This window comes from Scyliorhinus torazame, chromosome 2, assembly GCF_047496885.1.
Source record: "Scyliorhinus torazame isolate Kashiwa2021f chromosome 2, sScyTor2.1, whole genome shotgun sequence".
In the NCBI taxonomy this organism is placed as follows: domain Eukaryota; kingdom Metazoa; phylum Chordata; class Chondrichthyes; order Carcharhiniformes; family Scyliorhinidae; genus Scyliorhinus; species Scyliorhinus torazame.
This window is the reverse complement of record NC_092708.1, coordinates 347,944,116-347,964,660: the sequence shown is the minus strand read 5'-3', so window position 1 is coordinate 347,964,660 and position 20,545 is coordinate 347,944,116. Positions and strand designations below refer to the sequence as shown.

The 20,545-nt window shown below is 50.1% G+C and overlaps 1 protein-coding gene across 2 annotated transcripts in view; it reads right to left on the bottom strand.

The window, feature by feature from the left end:
- mdga2a (MAM domain containing glycosylphosphatidylinositol anchor 2a) overlaps positions 1–5,863 on the bottom strand; it is a 1,293,828-nt gene extending 1,287,965 nt beyond the window's left edge. Inside the window, exon 1 of one of the 2 annotated variants that reach the window (XM_072491028.1) lies at positions 4,711–5,863. In XM_072491028.1, coding sequence (XP_072347129.1) covers positions 4,711–4,783 — 73 coding nt within the window. In that variant the 5' untranslated portion in view covers positions 4,784–5,863. The remainder of the gene's footprint in view (positions 1–4,710) is intronic. The other variant, XM_072491020.1, reaches the window with a different exon arrangement.
- Between the last annotated feature and the right edge of the window lie 14,682 nt (positions 5,864–20,545).

Below are 20,545 nucleotides of genomic sequence, written 5' to 3'. Positions count from 1 at the left end.
TGAAAAATAAGGGATAAAGGAAACAAAGGATATGCGGATGGGCCAGGGTGAAGAAGGGTAGGAGGAGGCTCATGGAGATCCAAACACCAGCATAGACTGGCATGATTTCATGTCGCAATGGTAATTCTAGGATATTCATGGCAATCCACCAAGACGACGTCCTCCCATTACAGAATGCAATTGGTTTGGGAATGAAAGGTTTTTATCATCGCTATTCTATCTGGACGTTAACTCCAGCTTTGCTTACTCTGGATGGAACGATCTACCTGAAGTCCTGAAATTTACATTTGTCTTTTACCAGTTTGAACTTCTGGCCTTTGTCCTACTTTTGAAATAAATTTTATGTTAATTCATCACATTCATCTTTTCTGTGCAATTAACTATCTTAAATACCTCCACTTCCAGCTATTACCTAAAATTAGAATGCCATAAATGGGTTACAGCAATAGGATTGAATTTAATGGATGGAATAAATCTGTCTCTCTGTAGTTAATGTAACATAAGGTTAGATGTTTGGTGCCATTCATTGGATTTCTACTTCTACAACACAAACTGCTCTGAAATTTGGCAGTAATGTAAAAGGTAATGAAACCTTTGAATCATTTTAGTGGGTGAGAGAAGGCAGTGTGGTGCTGTGGTGCCATGGGTAGTGTCCCTGCCTTTAGAGCCAATTGTTCCAGGTCCGACTCCCACCCCAGGACTTGGTGGCCAAGGAAGGTGCGTTCATAATGTGGCCAAGCAGGTTGAGTATTAACGTGTGAATCCTTCCAACATATGTCAATGGCAGATGATGAGAGTGGGAGAAATTCCTGGTTAGCCATGTGATGGAAAGAAATTGAAAGCTTGACCATCACCATCCATAGTTCCAGGCTGCAACATTCATGTAAAACTGGATTTTGCCACAGTAACTTGGGACTCCTTGGAGGGCCAGTTGGCTGAACAGCCAGTGTGGATCAGATTGGTGCCAACAGCACAATCTCCATTTCAGCTGGGGTGGATTTGGGACCTGCTTCCCTGCTCCGCCTGTAGTCGGGATTGCAGCACTGTGTGTCAGGCTTGCCTTTTGGACATAGAGCTCAAGGCAAGAACAAAAGGTGCCTCTGGGCAGATATCCAGAAATGAAAGAACTGCAGAGCCCTGTTTCAAACAGTGCAGTCACTTTACTTGAATCCACGACTTACTTCAGTTGAAGACATCTGACAACCTCCAACAGACCTGGCTCATCAGATTTTCCCAAAGGGTGCAGTAAGTGTCCAATTTCAGGAAACTCCTACCATGTGGAAGTTTTTTATGGGCAGAGTCAGTTCCTATAAAAGCACAGGAATTTTCCAATTGGTGAGTTATTGGTCGTTGACTTTTCAGTCGGTGACTTATCATCTGCTGAAGCAACCTGGGATTTTGTGATTTATATTGGTAACTTCTGTTTGGCTTTTTTCTTTCGGGCATTGTACAAATGCCTGATGGCTTTGCTAATAATTTTTCTCAGGTGAAAGGCCATAGAAACATAGGAACTAGGAGCAGGAGGAGGCCATTCAGCCCTTTGAGCCTGCTCCATCGTTCATTACATTCATGGTTGATCATCCAACTCAATAGCTTGATTCAACCTTCTCTCCATATCCTCTAATCCCCTTCGCCGCAAGTGCTATCTCTAACTGCTTCTTGAAAACATAGTGTTTTGGCCTCAACTGTTTTCTGTGGTAGTTAATTCCACAGCCCACCACTTTCTGGGTGAAGAAATTCCTCCTCATCTCAGTCCTAAATGGTTTACCCCGTATCCTGAGACTGTGACCCCTGGTTCTGGACACCCCCATCATCGGCAACATCCTTACTGCATCCACCCTGTCTAATCAAGTTAGAATTTTATAGGTTTCCATGCGATCCCCCTTCATTCTTCTGAACTGCAGCAAATACAATCCTAACTGACACAATCTCTCCTCATACCTCAGTCCCGCCATCCCAGGAATCAGTCTGGTAAACCTTCTCAGCACTTCCTCGAGAGCAAGAACATCCTTCCTGAGATAAGGAGACCAAAATTGCACACAATATTCCAGGTGTCCTGTATAATTGCAGCAAAACATCCCTGCTCTTATACTCAAATCCTCTCGCTATGAAGGCCAACATACCAATTACCTTCTTTGCCACTTGCTGCACCTGCATGCTTACTTTCAGCGACTGATATATAAGTCTCGTTGCACATTCCCCTCTCCTAATTTATGGCCATTCAGATAATAATCTGCCTTCCCATTTTTGCTACCAAAGTCGATAACCACACATGTATCCAAATTGTACTGCCTCTGCCACTCATTTGTCCACTCACTCAACTTGTCATTTTGAACCTCTCTGCCGCCCCCTTTAAATAGACTTGAACAGAGATCCAGGTGGAGAAGCCAGGGGTCATCCTCACTTCTGCTGCTAACACAACAGGTACACCTGCCAACACCTGAAATCCTGTGCATTGAATACCTGTCTCTGTGCAAACAAGTACAGCACTCGGATCTTTCTTCCAAACACACGTCTGTTGTCACGACTTCCGAACCGGGTATTTCTAACAGTTACAAAGCAAGGAGTCCCCAGAAACGTGCAAGCCTTAAATAATGAATCACTCCGTGGTTCATCATTTCAAGAATTATTTTTCATGTCAGTACAATTTGTTTAGGTGCTTACAATGTGTTGAAGGGGGGGGGTTAAAATGTGCACAGTTCCTCCTGTGCTTCTTCACAGGTTTGATTTCCCTATCATTCTTCAATATTGATTGGTCACCAGGGGGGACAGACATGTCAGTTTCACTCGCGAAATTAACATAACCACTGGCATCTCGTTGCTCAACTCACGAGGGCCAGCAGCCTGTGATTGGTCCGGATCTGTGGAAATGCACAGGCCCACAGAGAGTCTCCTCGGGCAGATCACAGCGCCGTCGTTAGGAGAGAGGCTCACCGCAGTTTTTGATCAGGGATTTGCAAACAAAAAGACACAGGACGGATGGTCCAGTCCGCTCGAAATGCCGAGCCCATTGATCGCTTCACAATGGCACCCAACTCTGCGACCATCTATATTGTCACCAATTACCCGACATTAATCTGCTTATTCACCACAGGGGCCGCGGCAACTCGTTAACATGCCGGCTGCAGAATCAAATCAGATAGGTGCCGACTGCTGGCGGGAGCTCTCGCAGCTTTATTCTCCCCTCGCCCAGACACCGACTTTTAACATCTCTCTGCTTTGGAAATGCCAGGTCGCGTGTGTTTGCTCGCTGCAGCCGTAACCGGTCACGTCCATTACATCTGTCACTCAGCACAGCCTTAAATATGGATACACGTGAAGGTGGACTCGGCTCGCCAGGCACTCAGCGCAACACCTTCATCTCACATCTCAGGGTATTTTTTTTGGGGGGGGGGGGGGGGGGGCTTTAATTCCATACAGGGATGAAAGCGCTTTTGCAAATCGACCGTTCACGGAGTTTAACAATTGAACAAACTGTCTTTGAGGAAATAATTGCTGGACAATCTCTTTCAACGAGACCAGTTATTTCAACAGACCCATTGCATGGAACATGGATCACGAGGCCTGTGCCTTTAGCAAGTTGAGGATGGTGGGGAAGGGGAGGCGGCAGCGATTTTCCTGTCAAATCATTAGCAAAATCGTCGGTTGAATTTGCATAAATGGCAACGGTCATGTCTACTCCCAATTCACATTGAGGGGGGTGGTGGTGGTGACAGGCATTTCTCCATGTGTGCGTGTGAGGGGGGCATGGGAGTGGAGGTGGGGGCCATGGGGGTGGGGGGTGGAGACCGTGGACTTGGGCCGTGGAGGGGGGGGGGAGTAGAGGAGGGATGGGAGGCTGTGTGTGTGTGTGGGGGGGGGGGGGGGGGTTGCATAAATACGGGGTACACATAGGCATATAACCTCCCCCCCCCCCCCCCATCCCTCGCTTTCATTATCCTATTTACTTCCCAAGACATGTGGAGTTGCTCACACAGGGCGATTTCGTTTGGTGCCAGTTTAATTAACCTCGCACTTTAGAAACTTGGCACAAGAGGGGCAGGCCAAGCAGAACGACCCCGCCTCGGACTGCAGGGTGGCACGGGGGAGTGTGGGGGTGGGTGTACCCAGCGAGTGCACCATCCACTTCAACTCCCTCTGTCATTCACTCAACTCCAAGTTTGGGGACGGGCTCGCGACAGTGGGAGCTCACAGCGTCACGTGGCAAACTCCAGCTCTTTCAAACCTCTCCCTGCACAGGGAGGATGTGCAACATCACATACACTGCACACACATGTCTGCCTCTACTCGGGAGCATTAGAGTTCCCAGGCACAGCACTGGCCAAATCCACAGCCTATTATTGATGGGCAGCAGTTTCTAAACGTTTGCATTGTGCCCAGTAGTCAATGGGTCGGCGATTAAGCGACGGCTTATCAATATTTTCCCAATTGAAGACCTGTATTTGCATTTACCACAACGGAACAACTGTGCAGCAATCAATACGTCAATGAGAATCTGCACGGTGCACATCAGAAACACGATCACAGCATTCACCCATGCATAGGGCAGCTTCCCTCCCCTGCCAGGGTTTTTTTCTCTTATGTTGCAGAATGCAGTGTGAAATTGCTGCAAGTGTTTTTAAAGATACCCCGGCGTGGTCACACACACACACAAAAAAGGACATTTTCACGCTGATCATTAAAAGGAAATCATTGCCGCTGCAAACTTACCGTACACTCCCTGGGCAGCGATGCCTTCTAGTAGAACTGTTAGCAGCCACAAGAGGAGATAAGCAAAATCCATCTTCACGTTGGTGTTAACATATCCAGCTCGGAGGCGCTAGTCTCGGTGCCGTGTTCTTCAACCCAGCCTCAGCAAGCCCGGCTCCAGTGGGGGTGGTGGTTGGGGGGGGGGGGGGGGATGACCCTCCCAATCCCACCCTCCCTCTCTCTCTCTGTCACAGGGCGAGCAATCCGGGGAGGGCCCCCACGGGGATGGGTTGGCGGTGCTTGTGTCAAGAGATCGAGTCCAAAGCGCCTTTCTCAAGGCTCCGGGAGCCGGGGCAAGCCCATGGAAAAGTCGGTGGAGGAAGCCAGAGGCTTTGGAAGGAGGTGGGTGGCCTCAGGTGTTTTTCAAAGTAACTCACGGAGGCTCCCTGGAGATCAATTAAGGGAAGGCGCTCGATGCTGTCGGCCCGGCTCCATCCATTCTGTCCACTCCGCCAGCGAGGTCTGGGCAGCACCCCGGGCTGAAGGCTCTTCTGCTGCTACCAGCAGCCACGAGCTGAACACAATTTGTGATTCAGGCTAGAGGATTTTCACTGGGCTCTCTCCATCCAAGTCGATCCTCCTTTGCATCCACACACACACACACACACAGCTGGATGGGCCACGTTTCACACACACACTCACACCAAACCACTGAAAGGAGAAGTTCAGGACGTGGACAGACGCCGCCTCACCGCTGGATCCGAGGTTGAAGGAGGCTGGAAAGATGTCACCGCTCCGGAGAAAGAGAGACAGAGGGAGAGAGATACCCTCGAAGGCAGCAGCATCAGCATCCCCGGTCCGCACCCCCTCTCCAGTCTAATCCTTGTTCTCCCTTGGCTGAAATCGCTGAGGTTGAGAGGGGGGGGGGGGTGGAGAGGTTTTTTGGGGGGAGGAGGGCAAGCTGGATGGAGGGTGCTGGGTGAGGAGGGAGAGTGCAGCCAGGAATCGGGAAGAGGCTGTTAGCGGAGCTGGATAATCACGTTGTACGGTGCGTGCCCCGCTGGTGAACATGGAGCTCGCCCACAGCCCGAGACGTACAGACCTGCGTGATTGAAGCTCGTCAGCAGCGAGGCGAGGGGAACAGAGTCAAAACGCTCCATCCCACTCAGCACGCATTTCAGCTGCATGCCTCTTTTTGTTCTTTTGCGTTTTGAGTCAAGCTGCTGTGGGATTGAAGGAGACGAGGGGCGGGGAATAAGCAGCTTTATGTCTCTTGATGCAGGTCTAAATCTTCAGAAACTACAAAGGCAGAAATCAGAAATAACAGGCTTTTTTTTAACCATTCAAACTCGCTATTCTTGATTCAGGAAATAGGTTTCATTGGAAAAGTCCCTCCCACATTGGCTGGTCAGGGCATCTTTTAAAATTGGTGACATTCACAAGATGAAAAACTGTAAAACTTCAAAGCGCAACTTCAAAGACTCCTGGTGGAAGTAAAGTCAGATGTCAGTGTGTGAGACCTTTCACCTCCTGAAGACCTGGATCCACACTCAATCCTCATGCCTGAGGTTAGAGTTGGTCCTCCCCTGGCTGCTATAACATTCCAGGTCTGCTGCCCACTCTCATCAGTCCCAAATGGCCGAGGGTTAAGGTTCACCACTCGATTATTTCTGAGTGACAATGTGTAGCTTCCAGGTAGAAATGCAGCGGGTGCAAAACACTACGAGACAAATTGTTTAAAGTTAAACTGGCTATCTAAACAGGCGGCTGCTGAGGGTTTAAACATATATATAGATTCCTTTCTCAGAGTTACAAAGCCAATGTGCAGACTGGATGGCGATCCATCTCTTTATTGCTCCAAAAAACAATTCAAATTATATCCAATTTGTGTTCCCCACAAAAGGGACATAGTAGATCCAGAAAACTCTTAGTAATGTTTATTTTGTTCAATAAACAGGTCGTTTTATCTCTAAACGGACACAGGCCATTTGACTAAATCCAGGCTATTCAGGTGCAGTTTGCTACAACTAAGGTTTAGTCATGCTCCAGTGTGTGCAGCATTAACTGATGCAGCCATGTAATCCACCAGCACTAGTAACCAATAAATGGGTGAGAAGTCGGATATAAGCAACTTGTGTGTGATCTTACATCGCAAGATGGATATTCTTGCCACCCAGGCCCGGTGATACAAGACTCGTGGTTTTCAGGTGAGTAGCATTTTAAAGAGCTGTGCCTGACCTGAGCCTTCACTATCCCAAGTGTTCGCCAGACAGATACTTCCGCATTTTGGATCGCAACTGCGCCATTTGCGCCGGAGCAGTCTATTTGGATTCGAGTAGGAAGTTCAGCAACAACAGAACGCAGCACAGCTGGGCACACCGATGTGAGCAGTTGTTCAGAAGATAAGAGTATTTGTGATTCTGAGGAGGGCACACCTGGACTTCATTCCTTATAGAATCAAATAATGGTTAGAGCACAGATGGGAGCCATTCTGCCCTTCCTGTCTCTGCTAGCCTCTGTAGGAACTATTCATCTCGTGCCATTCCCCTGCCCATTCCTGGTAGACGTGTATTTATTGCTTTTCAGATAATGATCCAATTCGCCTCTCAAGGCCACACGTGACCTTGCCTGCACCACGTGCATTCCAAATCCCTGTCTCCACCACACCCTCAGAGAGTGCATTCCAGATCCCTTGTCTCAACCACACTCTCAGACAGTGTATTCCAGATCCATTGTCCCCATCACACTCTCAGACAGTGTATTCCAGATCCATTGTCCCCATCACACTCTCAGGCAGTGTATTCCAGATCCATTATCTCCACCACACTCTCAGACAGTGTATTCCAGATTCATTATCTCCACCACACTCTCAGACAGTGTATTCCAGATCCATTGTCCCCACCACACTCTCAAACAGTGTATTCCAGATTCATTATCTCCACCACACTCTCAGACAGTGTATTCCAGATTCATTATCTCCACCACACTCTCAGACAGTGTATTCCAGATCCATTATATCCACCACACTCTCAGGCAGTGTATTCCAGATCCATTATCTCCACCACACTCTCAGACAGTGTATTCCAGATCCATTGTCCCCACCACACTCTCAAACAGTGTATTCCAGATTCATTATCTCCACCACACTCTCAGACAGTGTATTCCAGATCCATTATCACAACCACACTCTCAGACAGTGTATTCCAGATCCATTATATCCACCACACTCTCAGACAGTGTATTCCAGATCCATTATCATAACCACACTCTCAGACAGTGTATTCCAGATTCATTATATCCACCACACTCTCAGGCAGTGTATTCCAGATTCATTATCTCCACCACACTCTCAGACAGTGTATTCCAGATTCATTATCTCCACCACACTCTCAGACAGTGTATTCCAGATTCATTATCACAACCACACTCTCAGACAGTGTATTCCAGATCCATTATCACAACCACACCCTCAGGCAGTGTATTCCAGATCCATTATATCCACCACACTCTCAGACAGTGTATTCCAGATTCATTATCTCCACGACACTCTCAGACAGTGTATTCCAGATCCATTATCACAACCACACTCTCAGACAGTGTATTCCAGATCCATTGTCCCCACCACACTCTCAGACAGTGTATTCCAGATTCATTATCTCCACCACACTCTCAGACAGTGTATTCCAGATTCATTATCTCCACCACACTCTCAGACAGTGTATTCCAGATCCATTGTCCCCACCAAACTCTCAGGCAGTGTATTCCAGATTCATTATCTCCACCACACTCTCAGACAGAGCATTCCAGGCCCATTGTCCCCACCACACTCTCAAACAGTGCATTCCAGATCCATTATCTCCACCACACTCTCAGACAGAGTATTCCAAATCCATTATCCCCACCACACTCTCAAACAGTGCATTCCAGATCCCTTAGGCTGGATTCTCCGGTCTGCCAATCATGTTTTCCTGGGCAGCCCTCATCGGCAGTGGGATTGTCCATTTCCCCCACCTGCCAATGGGATTTCCTACTGTGGCCAACCATGCCGTCGGGAAACCCACGGGCGTGGGTGTGTTGCTGCCACAATGGATAATCCGGCTGGCAGAAAATTCAGGCCCTTGTCTCCACCACACTCTCAGCCAGTGCATTCTAGATCCATTGTCTCCACCACACTCTCAGCCAGTGCATTCCAGATCCATTGACTCCCCCACACTCTCAGCCAGTGTATTCCAGATCCATTGTCTCCACCACACTCTCAACCAGTGCATTCCAGATCCATTGTCTCCACCACACTCTCAGCCAGTGCATTCCAGATCCATTGTCTCCCCCACACTCTCAGCCAGTGCATTCCAGATCCATTGTCTCCCCCACACTCTCAGCCAGTGCATTCCAGATCCATTGTCTCCACCACACTCTCAACCAGTGCATTCCAGATCCATTGTCTCCACCACACTCTCAGCCAGTGCATTCCAGATCCATTGTCTCCACCACACTCTCAACCAGTGCATTCCAGATCCATTGTCTCCACCACACTCTCAGCCAGTGCATTCCAGATCCATTGTCTCCCCCACACTCTCAGCCAGTGCATTCTAGATCCATTGTCTTCCCCACACTCTCAGCCAGTGCATTCTAGATCCATTGTCTTCCCCAAGCCGTGTAGCCCACTGGACCTGGTTGGGTGGCCAGGGTGAGTAGGCAGCACCATGTCCCTGGCACTAATCCCTGTCCCACACACCCGTAACCCTCCCACCAATCCGGAGGGTGACTGGTCACCACCCGCCGGCAGTGTGCCTGCTCCCCACCCTGCACCACCTATAACGGCTGCCATGGCCAGGTGCCCTGGCTCAAAGGATAGCTCCGGTCACACCCCGTTCCCAAAGAGTAGCCTGGGGACCATCGGTCACCCTGAGGGGGGAGGAGCTGATGGGGCTCGTGCCGGTGACACAGAAGCTCGGTCCCTCCCCACCCACCCCTCATAGTGGTACTACGCCACCTGCCAAGTGACTGCCAGGCCCATCCAGGCCCGGTTGCTCCAGAGGTCGGCTACCAAAGCGGACCCATATCACAGGATGGTAACCACAGCAGGGTACCCACCTAGATGCAGCATTAGGGCCTGTAACACCAGAAAGGTAGAGACCCCTTAAGTTGGCACAGGTGCAGCACAGAGTATAACATTAAGGGCTAGGGCATAAACCTGCATATATATGTTCACAGTTTCATAAAAAACACCTGTTGACAATGTTGCAACCTACCTCAGTGCTCTGTCAGAAGGGTGTGAGAGACAGGCTAGGCTGGGCAGGCTGCAGAGGGGGTACTGGGAGGGGACAGGGGGGCGATGTGAGGATGGGGGTGTGGGCTCAGGCCAGGGACCCAGTTCAGCCACCGCTCATCGCCCCAGTACCTGGCCCCGCCCCATTCCAAGGATTCAATGGGACTGTGATGGAATGGCCAGGTGGATGGTGGAATCTGCAACCATGGCTAAGGTGTCAGACGGTGTCAGATGATGCGGAGCACCAGAGCTCATCCCAGAGCGATTCATCGTCATCCTCCATCCCATGGACGAGACCCCCTGTTAATGCCAGCCGCGGGCCCGCATCCCATAGTGAGGGAGGTAAGAATCATGGAGGGGGTTGCGAGATGGGGGGGAGGTGGCACAGGGAGGGTGGTCATTGAAGTGGGTGGTCAGCTGATGAGGGGTGTAGGGTTTGGAGGGGGGGGGAGTCCGTACCTCGGGCCATACCCCTAGCTGCTGAACCTGGAGACCATTAGGATGGCCCATGTGCACTGGCCCAGGCCCTCAGTGACAGTACAGATGCACCAGTGCACCAAGGTCTGTGAGATTGCAGACAGTTCCCCACTCTGCGCCCGAAAGGACCTCATGGCGTAAATGTTCAGGGCGACCGTCACCTTAACGGCCGCCGGGAGCGGGTGTCCTCTCTCACCCCGCGGTGCCAGGTGCACAATGATCCTGAAGATGTGCTGTATGGTCTCCTTGCTCAGCCTGAGTCTTCAATAGCATGCCTGGTCCAGCAGATCCTCGAAGGACAGGGGCTGCCGGTATGCAGGAGGCTTCATGCTGTGGCTCCTTCCCATCTCCTCTTCGGCCTGTTGGGCAGCTGGCTCTCCATCCTCACTGCTTGGCTCCTTTTCCTCTGGGGCAGGCTCAGCAGCTGTGGGGCCCACCCCGAGCAGCTCCAGCTCGTACAGCCTCAGTGCATCACCCAGGGCCGTGGCAGCCAGGATGAAAGCCACCATTCCTGGTTGGATTCCGATAGTCCGTGCCTGCCGGGGTGAAAGGCAGACATGTTAGCATGGTATGAGCCCCGTGCCCAGCCAGGTCCAATGGGTTGTATGCTGGCCCCGGCCTTAATTAAGGCACCTGCCCCCGCGTGGCCCCCTCATCCCCCCTCCTCCACCATCCCCTCGCCAACCCCGGCTGTCGCCTTGGCACTCTGCCCTCCACACCGCATTCCTGGTCCCGTCGGTGCCCAGTACTATGGGGACCTCCGGCCCCGGCTCCCGTCCCTACTGGCAATGGTACAGGTAGCTGGCCCTACCCATGCCAGTGGTACGCTCCTCAGCCCCATCTGGTGCCCTCCTGTCGGGGCTACTGTCAGTATTGGGTGTGCCACGTGATGCCCCGCCAGCGGATGTTGCCCTGTTGGAGAGGGGGAGTTGGTGGGGCAGATGGGGTGGCGGTGGAGTACGGGGGTGGTGGGGTGGGGGTACCCTTAGGGCCGGTTTCACACTGCGCCACCACGGGCCATGGTGGGCGGTCAGGCCGGTTCGCTGCAAGATGGCTGCCTTGCAAACGCTAGTCCCCACGGGGTCACCCTGACACCATAGAGGTCCCCTAGTCACTCCCCGTCATCGCCCCCTTACAGACGCCCCCCAGCCAGCCCTGTCAGCGGCAGGCCCAGCAGCCCATGGTCGCGCCTCTACCTCTCCTACCTCCTCTTTCTCCCTCATCAGCCACTGAGCCTGTTTCCCGATTTTTGAAACCACGAGCGATACTCGCATTGGTAGTTCCTCCTGGTGGAGGTGGAGGATCAGGGAGGGCCTGGAGAATACCAGGTCAGGCCCGTTAGTGATATGCCAACGGCGATTACTGTACGTGCGGATCAGAATACATTGATGCCGTTGTCGAAGCACAAGAACATAGCCTTCGGTTGGGCCCCTGGCACCAGCCAAGGTTTTCGCCTGCCGCAATTTTCCGCCCAATCACGTTTCGCGATTCTGGCGTTGGTGGATGGAGACTCCTGGCCCTGGTTTCCACCATACTCTCAGACAGTGCAGTCTAGATTCCTTGGGCTGGATTCTCTGTCGGCCGATGATGGAATTGGGAAAGGCGATTGGGTGGAGAATCGGTTTTGACGCCGAAATCGTGGTGGGTGCCGGGTTCATGCCAAATAACAATTCTCCGGTGCCTCAACGGCGGTTTCAATCCATTCAACTCTGCATGTGCAGTAAACGCTATTTGCACATCATTAGCGGGCCTAATCTGGTATTCTCCGGGGCCTTTGCGATGCTCCATCTCCACTGGGGGGAATTCCCGATGGCAAGCTACATTTGTGCTTTTAAAAATCGGGAAATAGGTGACGTGGCTGATGAGGGAGAGAGAGGGTGCTGAATCTGGAGAGGGGCAACCGTGGGCTGCCAGTCCTCACACTGGCCGGGCTGGCTGTGGGTGGGGGTGGGTGGGGGCGGGGTGAACGGGAGACATTCCATGGGGCCGAGATGACCCCCATGGGACTGGGCTGGTGTCCAGGCCATTGCTGTGACCTGTAAGGCAGCCATCTTGATGCTCACCCCACTGACCACACACCTTGGCCCTTGATTCTGCAGAGTGCCACCGGATGTATGGGTGCCCCCACCCCACCACACCCACACCCCACCTTCTGCCATACCCCCCCCCCCCCAACAAGCCGCCACAAGCTGGTGGGGCATCATGTGGCCCACCCAAGGACAACGTCCAAAGTAGCCCCTGCAGGGGGACCTCACCAGCCGATGTTATGCTTGGCAGCAGGGACAGGCACCAGGGCCAGAGACCCCCAGGGTGCCAGGTACCGATGGGGCCAGCAGTGCAGGAATGAGGGGAGGGGAGGGAACATGTGGGGACAGGATCAGCAGTGCAACCCGGACCACCGTGTAGCCCCGTGGACCTGGTTGGGCATGTAGGTACACAAGATGCTAATATGCGCCCTTTCACTCCCTGCAGACAATGGATATGGGAACTCAACGAGCAATGGTGGCCTTCCTCCTATTCGCCTCAACCCTGGTGCTTGGACTGTGGCTGTACAAGCTTTAGTGCTCAAGGATGAGGACCATGCAGCAGCAGAGCGTGCCCCAGAGGAACAGGAGGCAGATGGGCAGGGAGGTTGGCTCATAGGCAACATGGTGTATCCGCCGATGACACCTACCCGGAGGCCACAGACAGATGTGGAGACCTATAACCTATAAGATGCTATAACGACGCACAGGCAGCGACGAGGGGTGTGATCGAATGGTGCTTCAGCATCCTGAAGATGGGGTTCAGGTGTCTGGACTGCTCTCGAGGGGTCCTCCAGTATGGTGCTAGGAGGGTCACCCACATTCTTGTGGCCTGCAGCATCCTCCACATCATCATGCAGTAGAGGGGCGATGTGCTGGAGGAGGAGGATGAACATCAATACTCATCCATCAAGGAAGATGCGGGGTAGGGCGAGGATGGGCAGGACATGCGGCCCGGCCAGGCATGGGAGGCTGCACAACGTGTGTGCCAGGGCCAACATGCACGGGATGCTCTGACCGCCTCCAGGTTCAGTGACTAGCTGGGGGGACTGGCCAGGGGCTCGGATACCGCATCCCACCTCGACACACCCACCTCGCCTGCAACCACCTCCATGATACTTAGCTGCCTCACTACAGGGTGCGGGCCCTGGGCTGGCGGTAACAGTGGGTATGGTCCATCGGATGGAGGATGATGACAACCTGCCCTACGATGAGCTCTGGTGCTCCGCATCGTTTGACAACGTCTGACTCCTGCCCACAGTGGCACTTTTCATTGTCCACCTGGGTGATCCCTGCATGCGAGGTGACCATTCCATCACATGATCCCATCAATACCCTGAGGTGGCAGAGATGTGGACCGGAGCAGTGAGCACTTGCCGAACTGCAGTTCTTGGACCAAGCCCACTCCCAATGTCCATCCATTCCCCTGCCCCGCTTCCCGTCTGTGGCCAGCCCAGACCAGCCCACCCCTCACACCATTCTGACAGAGCACGGAGGCAGGTTGCAACATTGTGCACAGGTGTTCAATATGAAAACATCTCGACAGAAATGTTCCCTAGCCACTATCGCTAAACTGTGTCAACTTAACTGGTGTCTACTTTTCTGGCCTAACGTGCCCTAACATTACGTCTAGGTGGATCTCCAGAAGGTACATCAGGAGTGGAGGTAAATTGAATTGAATTTGAATTGAATTTGATTTATTGTCACATGTACCGAGGTACAGTGAAAAGTATTGTTCTGCGTACAGTTCAGGCAGATCATTCCATACATTAAAAACTTAGGACATGCATAAATACACAATGTAAATACATAGGCACAGGCATCAGGTGATCATACAGAGTATAGTACCACTAAGTAGAGCAGATGTGTAAAGAAATCAGTTCAGTCCATAAGAGTGCCATTTAGGAGTCTGGTAACAATGGGGAAGCTGTTTTTTGAATCTGTTAATGCATGTTCGCAGACTTTTGTATCTTTGGAAGCAAGAAAAACCCAGATGGGAAGGTCTTTGATTATGCTGCCCGCTTTCCCCAGGCAGCGGGAGGTGTGAACAGAGTCAATGGATGGGAGGCAGGTTCGTGTGATGGACTGGGCTGTGTTCACGACTCTGTAGTTTCCTACGGTCTTGGGCTGAGCAGTTGCCATACCAGGCTGTGATGCAGCCCGATAGGATGCTTTCTATGGTGCATCTGTAAAAATTGGTAAGAGTCAATGTGGACATGCCAAATTTCCTTAGTTTCCTGAGGAACTACATTATGGTTTCTTGGTCATAGCGTCTGCGTGGGTGGACCAGGACAGATTATTGGTGATGTGCACACCTAAGAATTTGAAGCTGTCACCCATCTCCACCTCGGCACCATTGATGCAGACAGGGGTGTGTACGTTATGACAGGGGTGTGTACGATACTGAAGTCAATGACAAACTCTTTAGTTTTACTGACATTGAGGGGGAGATTGTTGTTGTTACACCACTCCACTAGGTTCTCTATCTCCCTCCTGTACTCTGACTCATCGTTGGCTCACCACGGTCGTATTATCAGCAAACTTATAGATGGAGTTGGAGCCACACAGTTGTGTGTGGACACGGAGTACAGTAGGGGACTAAGTATGCAGCCTTGTAGGGCCCTGGCATTGAGGATTATCATGGAGATGGTGTTGTTGTTTCTCTTTACTGATTGTGGTCTATGGGTCAGAAAGTCAAGGATCCAGTTGCAGAGGGAGGAGCCAAGTTCTAGGTTTTGGAGTTTTGATATAACCTTGGCTGGGATTATGGTGTTGGAGGCGGAGCTGTAGTCAATGAATAGCAATCTGATGTAGGAGTCCTTGCTGTCGAGATGCTCCAAGGTGAGTGTAGGGCCAGGGAAATGGTGTCTGCTGTGGACCGGTTGTGGCGGTATGTGAATTGCAGTGGATCAAGACATTCGGGGAGGATGAAGTTGATGTCTCTCATGAACAACCTCTTGGAGCACTTCATAATGATAGATGTCAAGGCCACTGGTAGTTATTGAGGCATGTTGCCTGATGTGATTCCTTCCCTGCAACCTGGGTCCCCTTTGCTGGCCGTCTTCTGGGGCGATCGGGCCTGGATGGACCCGGCTGCTGTTCAGGTGTCCCAGGTTGTGTGCTGTCACCCTGTTCTGCCTGCTGCCCATATGATCCGCCAGGGACAGGAAGGGGGGGGGGGGGGGGGGGGAAGTCTGAAGTGCTGTGTTCCAGAATCTCCCCTGCAGGAGTGAACGGCACAGACCCCATTACCTCCTCCTCCTTTGGGGTGCTCTGTAGCCCCCAGCCTAGTCCATGGGATGGGGGTGTGAGTAGAGTTGACCCCTGAGGCTCCCTTGCAACCTGGACGCCCATTGCTGTCTCAACCAGGGTCTACATTCTCGTGGTCATGGAACACAGGGAGTGGACAACCTCTGACTGGGACTGCGCCACATCACGCTATGATTTTCACCACCTTATGGGTGTACTCCACATCAGCCAGTGACTGTGCCATCTCCCTCTGGGACTGGGTCACCTCCCTCTGTGACTGCGCTACGTCGACCAGTGCCTGGGCAATGCCGCCAACACTCTCAGCCAGGGCCCGCTGTGACTGGGCCATGCACAGGAGCATTGCTGCAATGTCCAGATGGCCCTGGCACATGGCTGCCTGTGAGAGGTGATGAGTCCTATCCTGGGCCTCAGTCACTGCCTGCACCGACTGCCCAGGCCTTGGACATGCAGATCCATGGCCAAAGCCTTCACCCCAAGGCCTCCACCGTAGACGCCGCCCATGTAGTGTTGGCCTGGGTGGCATGGACAGCACCAGCGCCTGCCCCTGCACACGGTTGGACTCCCCCATCTGCACCTGTAGGAACTGGATGCTCGCCGACAATCCCTCATGTAGTCCTTGGCTCTGCAACTGCATTTCCACAATTGATGGGACCGCCTGTTCCAGAACTCAAAATGTGTCTGGATGACAGATAATCCCTGGGGTCATCCCATCCTCCGACCAGCCACCCTCTCGGGAGTGCCTATCTCCACCTGCTGTACCAGAGCATGTGTGTGGTGCTCACCAGATAGAACCCCAGGAACCTCAGGTGCCCAATCAAGGTGAGTATCTCTGGAATGGGGGAGGTTGTTGGAGTCAGCTGTAATGGGAAGTCAGTGTCATTCTCGGACTCAAGCTCCGGAATGTCCTGGGATGGGGGTCTAGGGCTCTCATCCTTGTCGGTGTCTTGCTCGTCATTGCTCGGCACCTGGGGTTCTGGCTGTGGCTGTGGTCGGGAGCAGGGGACACCAGAAGGGCCCACCCATCACCAGCATCTCCTGCAAGACTCAACACAGGATGCATGAATGAAGTGAGGTGAACTGCCTTCTTGAACTGCTGCCGTTACTACCTCTACCTCCACCTATTTGGTTTTTTGTTACCTGGAATGGAGTGCACACTCTGCAGCTACTTGCATTATTCCGAATCCTTAAATGGAGTAAAACTGCTCAAGGTGTTTCACGGGAGGAGAATCAGACAAAAATTGACACCAAGACATGGTCAAAGCATTGGGTTTTAAGGGACAGAAAGTTGGAGGAGTCAGCGGAGGGCTTCAATGGCAGGATTTCAATGGTCGAGAAAATTTGCCAAGGTTGACCTGATTCAAGGCTTTGGAGCCACATGGTATGTTAAGTAATAGGTTAAGAGACATCGCAATTAGTTGTCTCATTTACGTTAAGTATCCATTAATTGACACTGATATGTAATGGGGCTTCAGGTGGCCCCTGTCAGGTGATGTATAGTTAGAGTTTTGTGCAAAGGCTGTTGGAATGAAATAAATGTGTGTTTGTGAAAAAGGAACAGAACTTTAGACTCTTCATATCACAGCAACTGAAACATCTAACAATTGGTAGCAGAGGATGGTTTCTGTGTAAATGTGAAGGGTTGAAAGATACAACTTTTCCAGATCAAACCAAGGAGTGAGTGAGAAAAGAAAAAAAGGGATATATGGCTGCATCGAGGATAAAGATGACTGGATATGACTATCCTCCCTTATTTTCTGAAAGGGAAGCGTACGACCAATGGAGAAGTGCAGTAGTTATGTGGACTAAGGTAACTGCTTTGGGAAAAAGAAAACAAGGTATGGCATTGGCTCTTTCTCTACCATATGGCAGTAAAATATGAAACAAAGTGTTTTCTAAGCTGGAATTGGAAAAGTTAGATTCAGAAGATTACATTATATGGATAAGCTTTATAAGAAAGATGATTTGTTAAGTGCATATGAAGCATGGTCGGATTTTGATAAGTTCTGGAAAATGGAGGATATCTCCATGGAAGATTATATAATGGAATTTGGCAGACTATATAAAAGGCTGCAGAAACACAACCTGGAATTTCCACAGTCTGTGTTGGCCTTTAAATTACTTGACTGTGCTAGAGTGAGCAACACGGATAGGCTCCTGGTTTTGACAGGAGTTCAGTTTACTGATAAGGATACCTTATTCGAACAGATGACAAAAGCTTTACAAACGTTTCTGGGGAAACATTCGATTCCGATGGCTCTAATGACCCAAATAGGTCAGCCTGTAATAAGGCAGAATATGGAAGATACACTACTAACAGGATGACAAAATCGTATGGCTATGAACAGGGCTCAAGACTATAGAAGGAGACCGAGACAAGGAAATTATGAAGACAGAAACCCAGTTGGAACATACAATAGGGAGATGAACCCCAGAAATGCACGGGGCATGATAAATCGATGTTTTCGATGTGACTCTCAATACCATTATGCTTTGAACTGTCCAACTCGTCATGATAGAGTGTTTGAAGCGACACATGACACGGAAGAGTCAGAAGAGGAAAAAAAGTGACCAGAAAGAAGGCATTGTCCTAGTGACAAGCAGTTTTACGCCGGTAATGAGGGTGTTGGTTGCAGAATCCTTCAACTGTGTTGTATTGGACAGTGGCTGCACATCTACTGTGTGTGGAATTGACTGGTTAAAATGTTACCTGGACTCTTTAAATGCTGAAAATTAGAGCAAGGTAAAGGAATTTGAAAGTTCCACAAGTTTCAGGTTTGGGGATGATAATACTCTGAAGTCGCTGAAAAGAGTGGTGATCCCTTGCAATATTGCCGGAGTGAATCATTTCATTAGCATGGATGTTGTATCAAGTGAGATACCTTTGCTTCTGAGCAGACTGTCGATGAAGAAAGCACACATGAAACTGGATATGGAACAGAATAAGGCAACAGTTTTTGGAAAGACGGTGGACTTACAATTTACACAGTCGGGACACTATTGTATTCCATTACTGACAAATAATATTTCAAGTAGAGTGGTTAAGGATGTGTTAATGGCAGTTGAAAATGGGACTTCAGCCGATAAAAAGCTAGTGGTATTAAAACTGCACAGGCAATTTGCACATCCATCTCCGCGGAGGCTGAAACATTTATTAATGGATGCAGAGGTAAGGGATGACGACTATACTAAACTGATAGAACAGGTTAGTGACCGCTGTGAAGTTTGTAGGAAGTACAGAAAGACACCAGCACGACCGATAGTAACCCTACCTTTGCCCGGGGATTTTAACAACATTGTGGCCATGGACCGTAAGATCTGGGATAAATCAAATAATATATTTATTTTGCATTTTGTAGATTTAGCAACCAGATTTAGTCAATCAACGATTGTACGAAGTAAAGAAAAGAGAGTAATTCTGGATCAAATCGTGGAAAAATGGATAGGGACAGGAATGGGTCCACCAGCAAAATTCCTTATGGACAATGGGGGAGAATTTGCTAATGATGAGTTTAGGGATATGTGTGAAAACATGAATATCAGAGTTATGAATACGGTTGCAGAAAGTCCATTCAGTAAAGGTGTCTGTGAAAGAAATCATGCTGTCATCGATGACATGCTTCGGGAAATGTTAGCAGACCGACCAAATTGCAGGCTAAATTCAGCTTTAGCATGGGCAGTACATGCAAAGAATTCATTGCAGATGGTTGGGGGCTATAGTCCTTATCAATTAGTGTTTGGTAGAAATCCTAAAATTCCGTCCATTTTGGATGACCAGCCTCCAGCTTGGGAGGGGACTACAATTAGCTCTGGTTTTGCTGAACATTTAAATGCATTACATAGCAGTAGAAAAGCTTTTTTGGAAGCAGAAGTCTCTGAAAGAATTCGCAGAACTTTAAGACATAACGTACGGCCATCAGATGCCGTTTTTCAGCAAGGAGGCATGGTATACTATAAGAGAGACAATTCTAATGAATGGAAAGGCCCAGGGAAGATCATAGGCATAGATGGCAAAACAATTATTTTGCAACATGGTAATCAAACTGTTAGGGTACATTCATCAAGGATAATGGGTACAGATTACAACTTTTCAAAAATCAGACAGAGCAGACAGACATGACGAGGAACCAGAGTCATCTGGTACGCATGTGTTACAGAACTATGAGGACCAATTAACTGATATAGACAGGGTTTCTGTGGAGGAACACAACATTTCTGATGAATTAGAACAGTCCATTTTTCTGAAAGGGCAACTGCCAAAAGTTGGTACAAAAGTGACATACTTGCCTGGAGGGTCTAGTCAATGGAAGGATGCAACTGTTATTAGTAGAGCAGGGAAGGCCACTGGAAAGTATCAACATTGGTTGAATGTACAGCATTCAGGGGAAGGAGTCAAGACAATGGATTGGGAAAATGAAGTTCAAAAATGGTGGGCACAGAAACGCAGTGCCAGTTCAGATAGTACATCGGATAGTGAACAGGTTCGCAGGAAAAGGTCGAGAACTATTGAAAGGACATCCCACAGCAGAAGGGTAAGATCAAGCAGTAGCAGTACAGAACGAGACACCAGGCGGGAGAGGGGACGTAGTTTATCAAGATCTCGGAACATGAATAAGACTACGAATACTAATAGGAGTAGAAGCCCACATGCACGTGAGATTTTGGTGGCTTCAAATAAATTAGATGAAAAAGTTATCAAAGAAGCTAAACAGCAAGAATTGCATAGTTGGAGTGAATTTGGGGTATACACGGAAGTACCGGATAAGGGACAAAGAGCTCTATCCCACAGATGGATTTGCACGGAAAAGGTTCTTCCGGA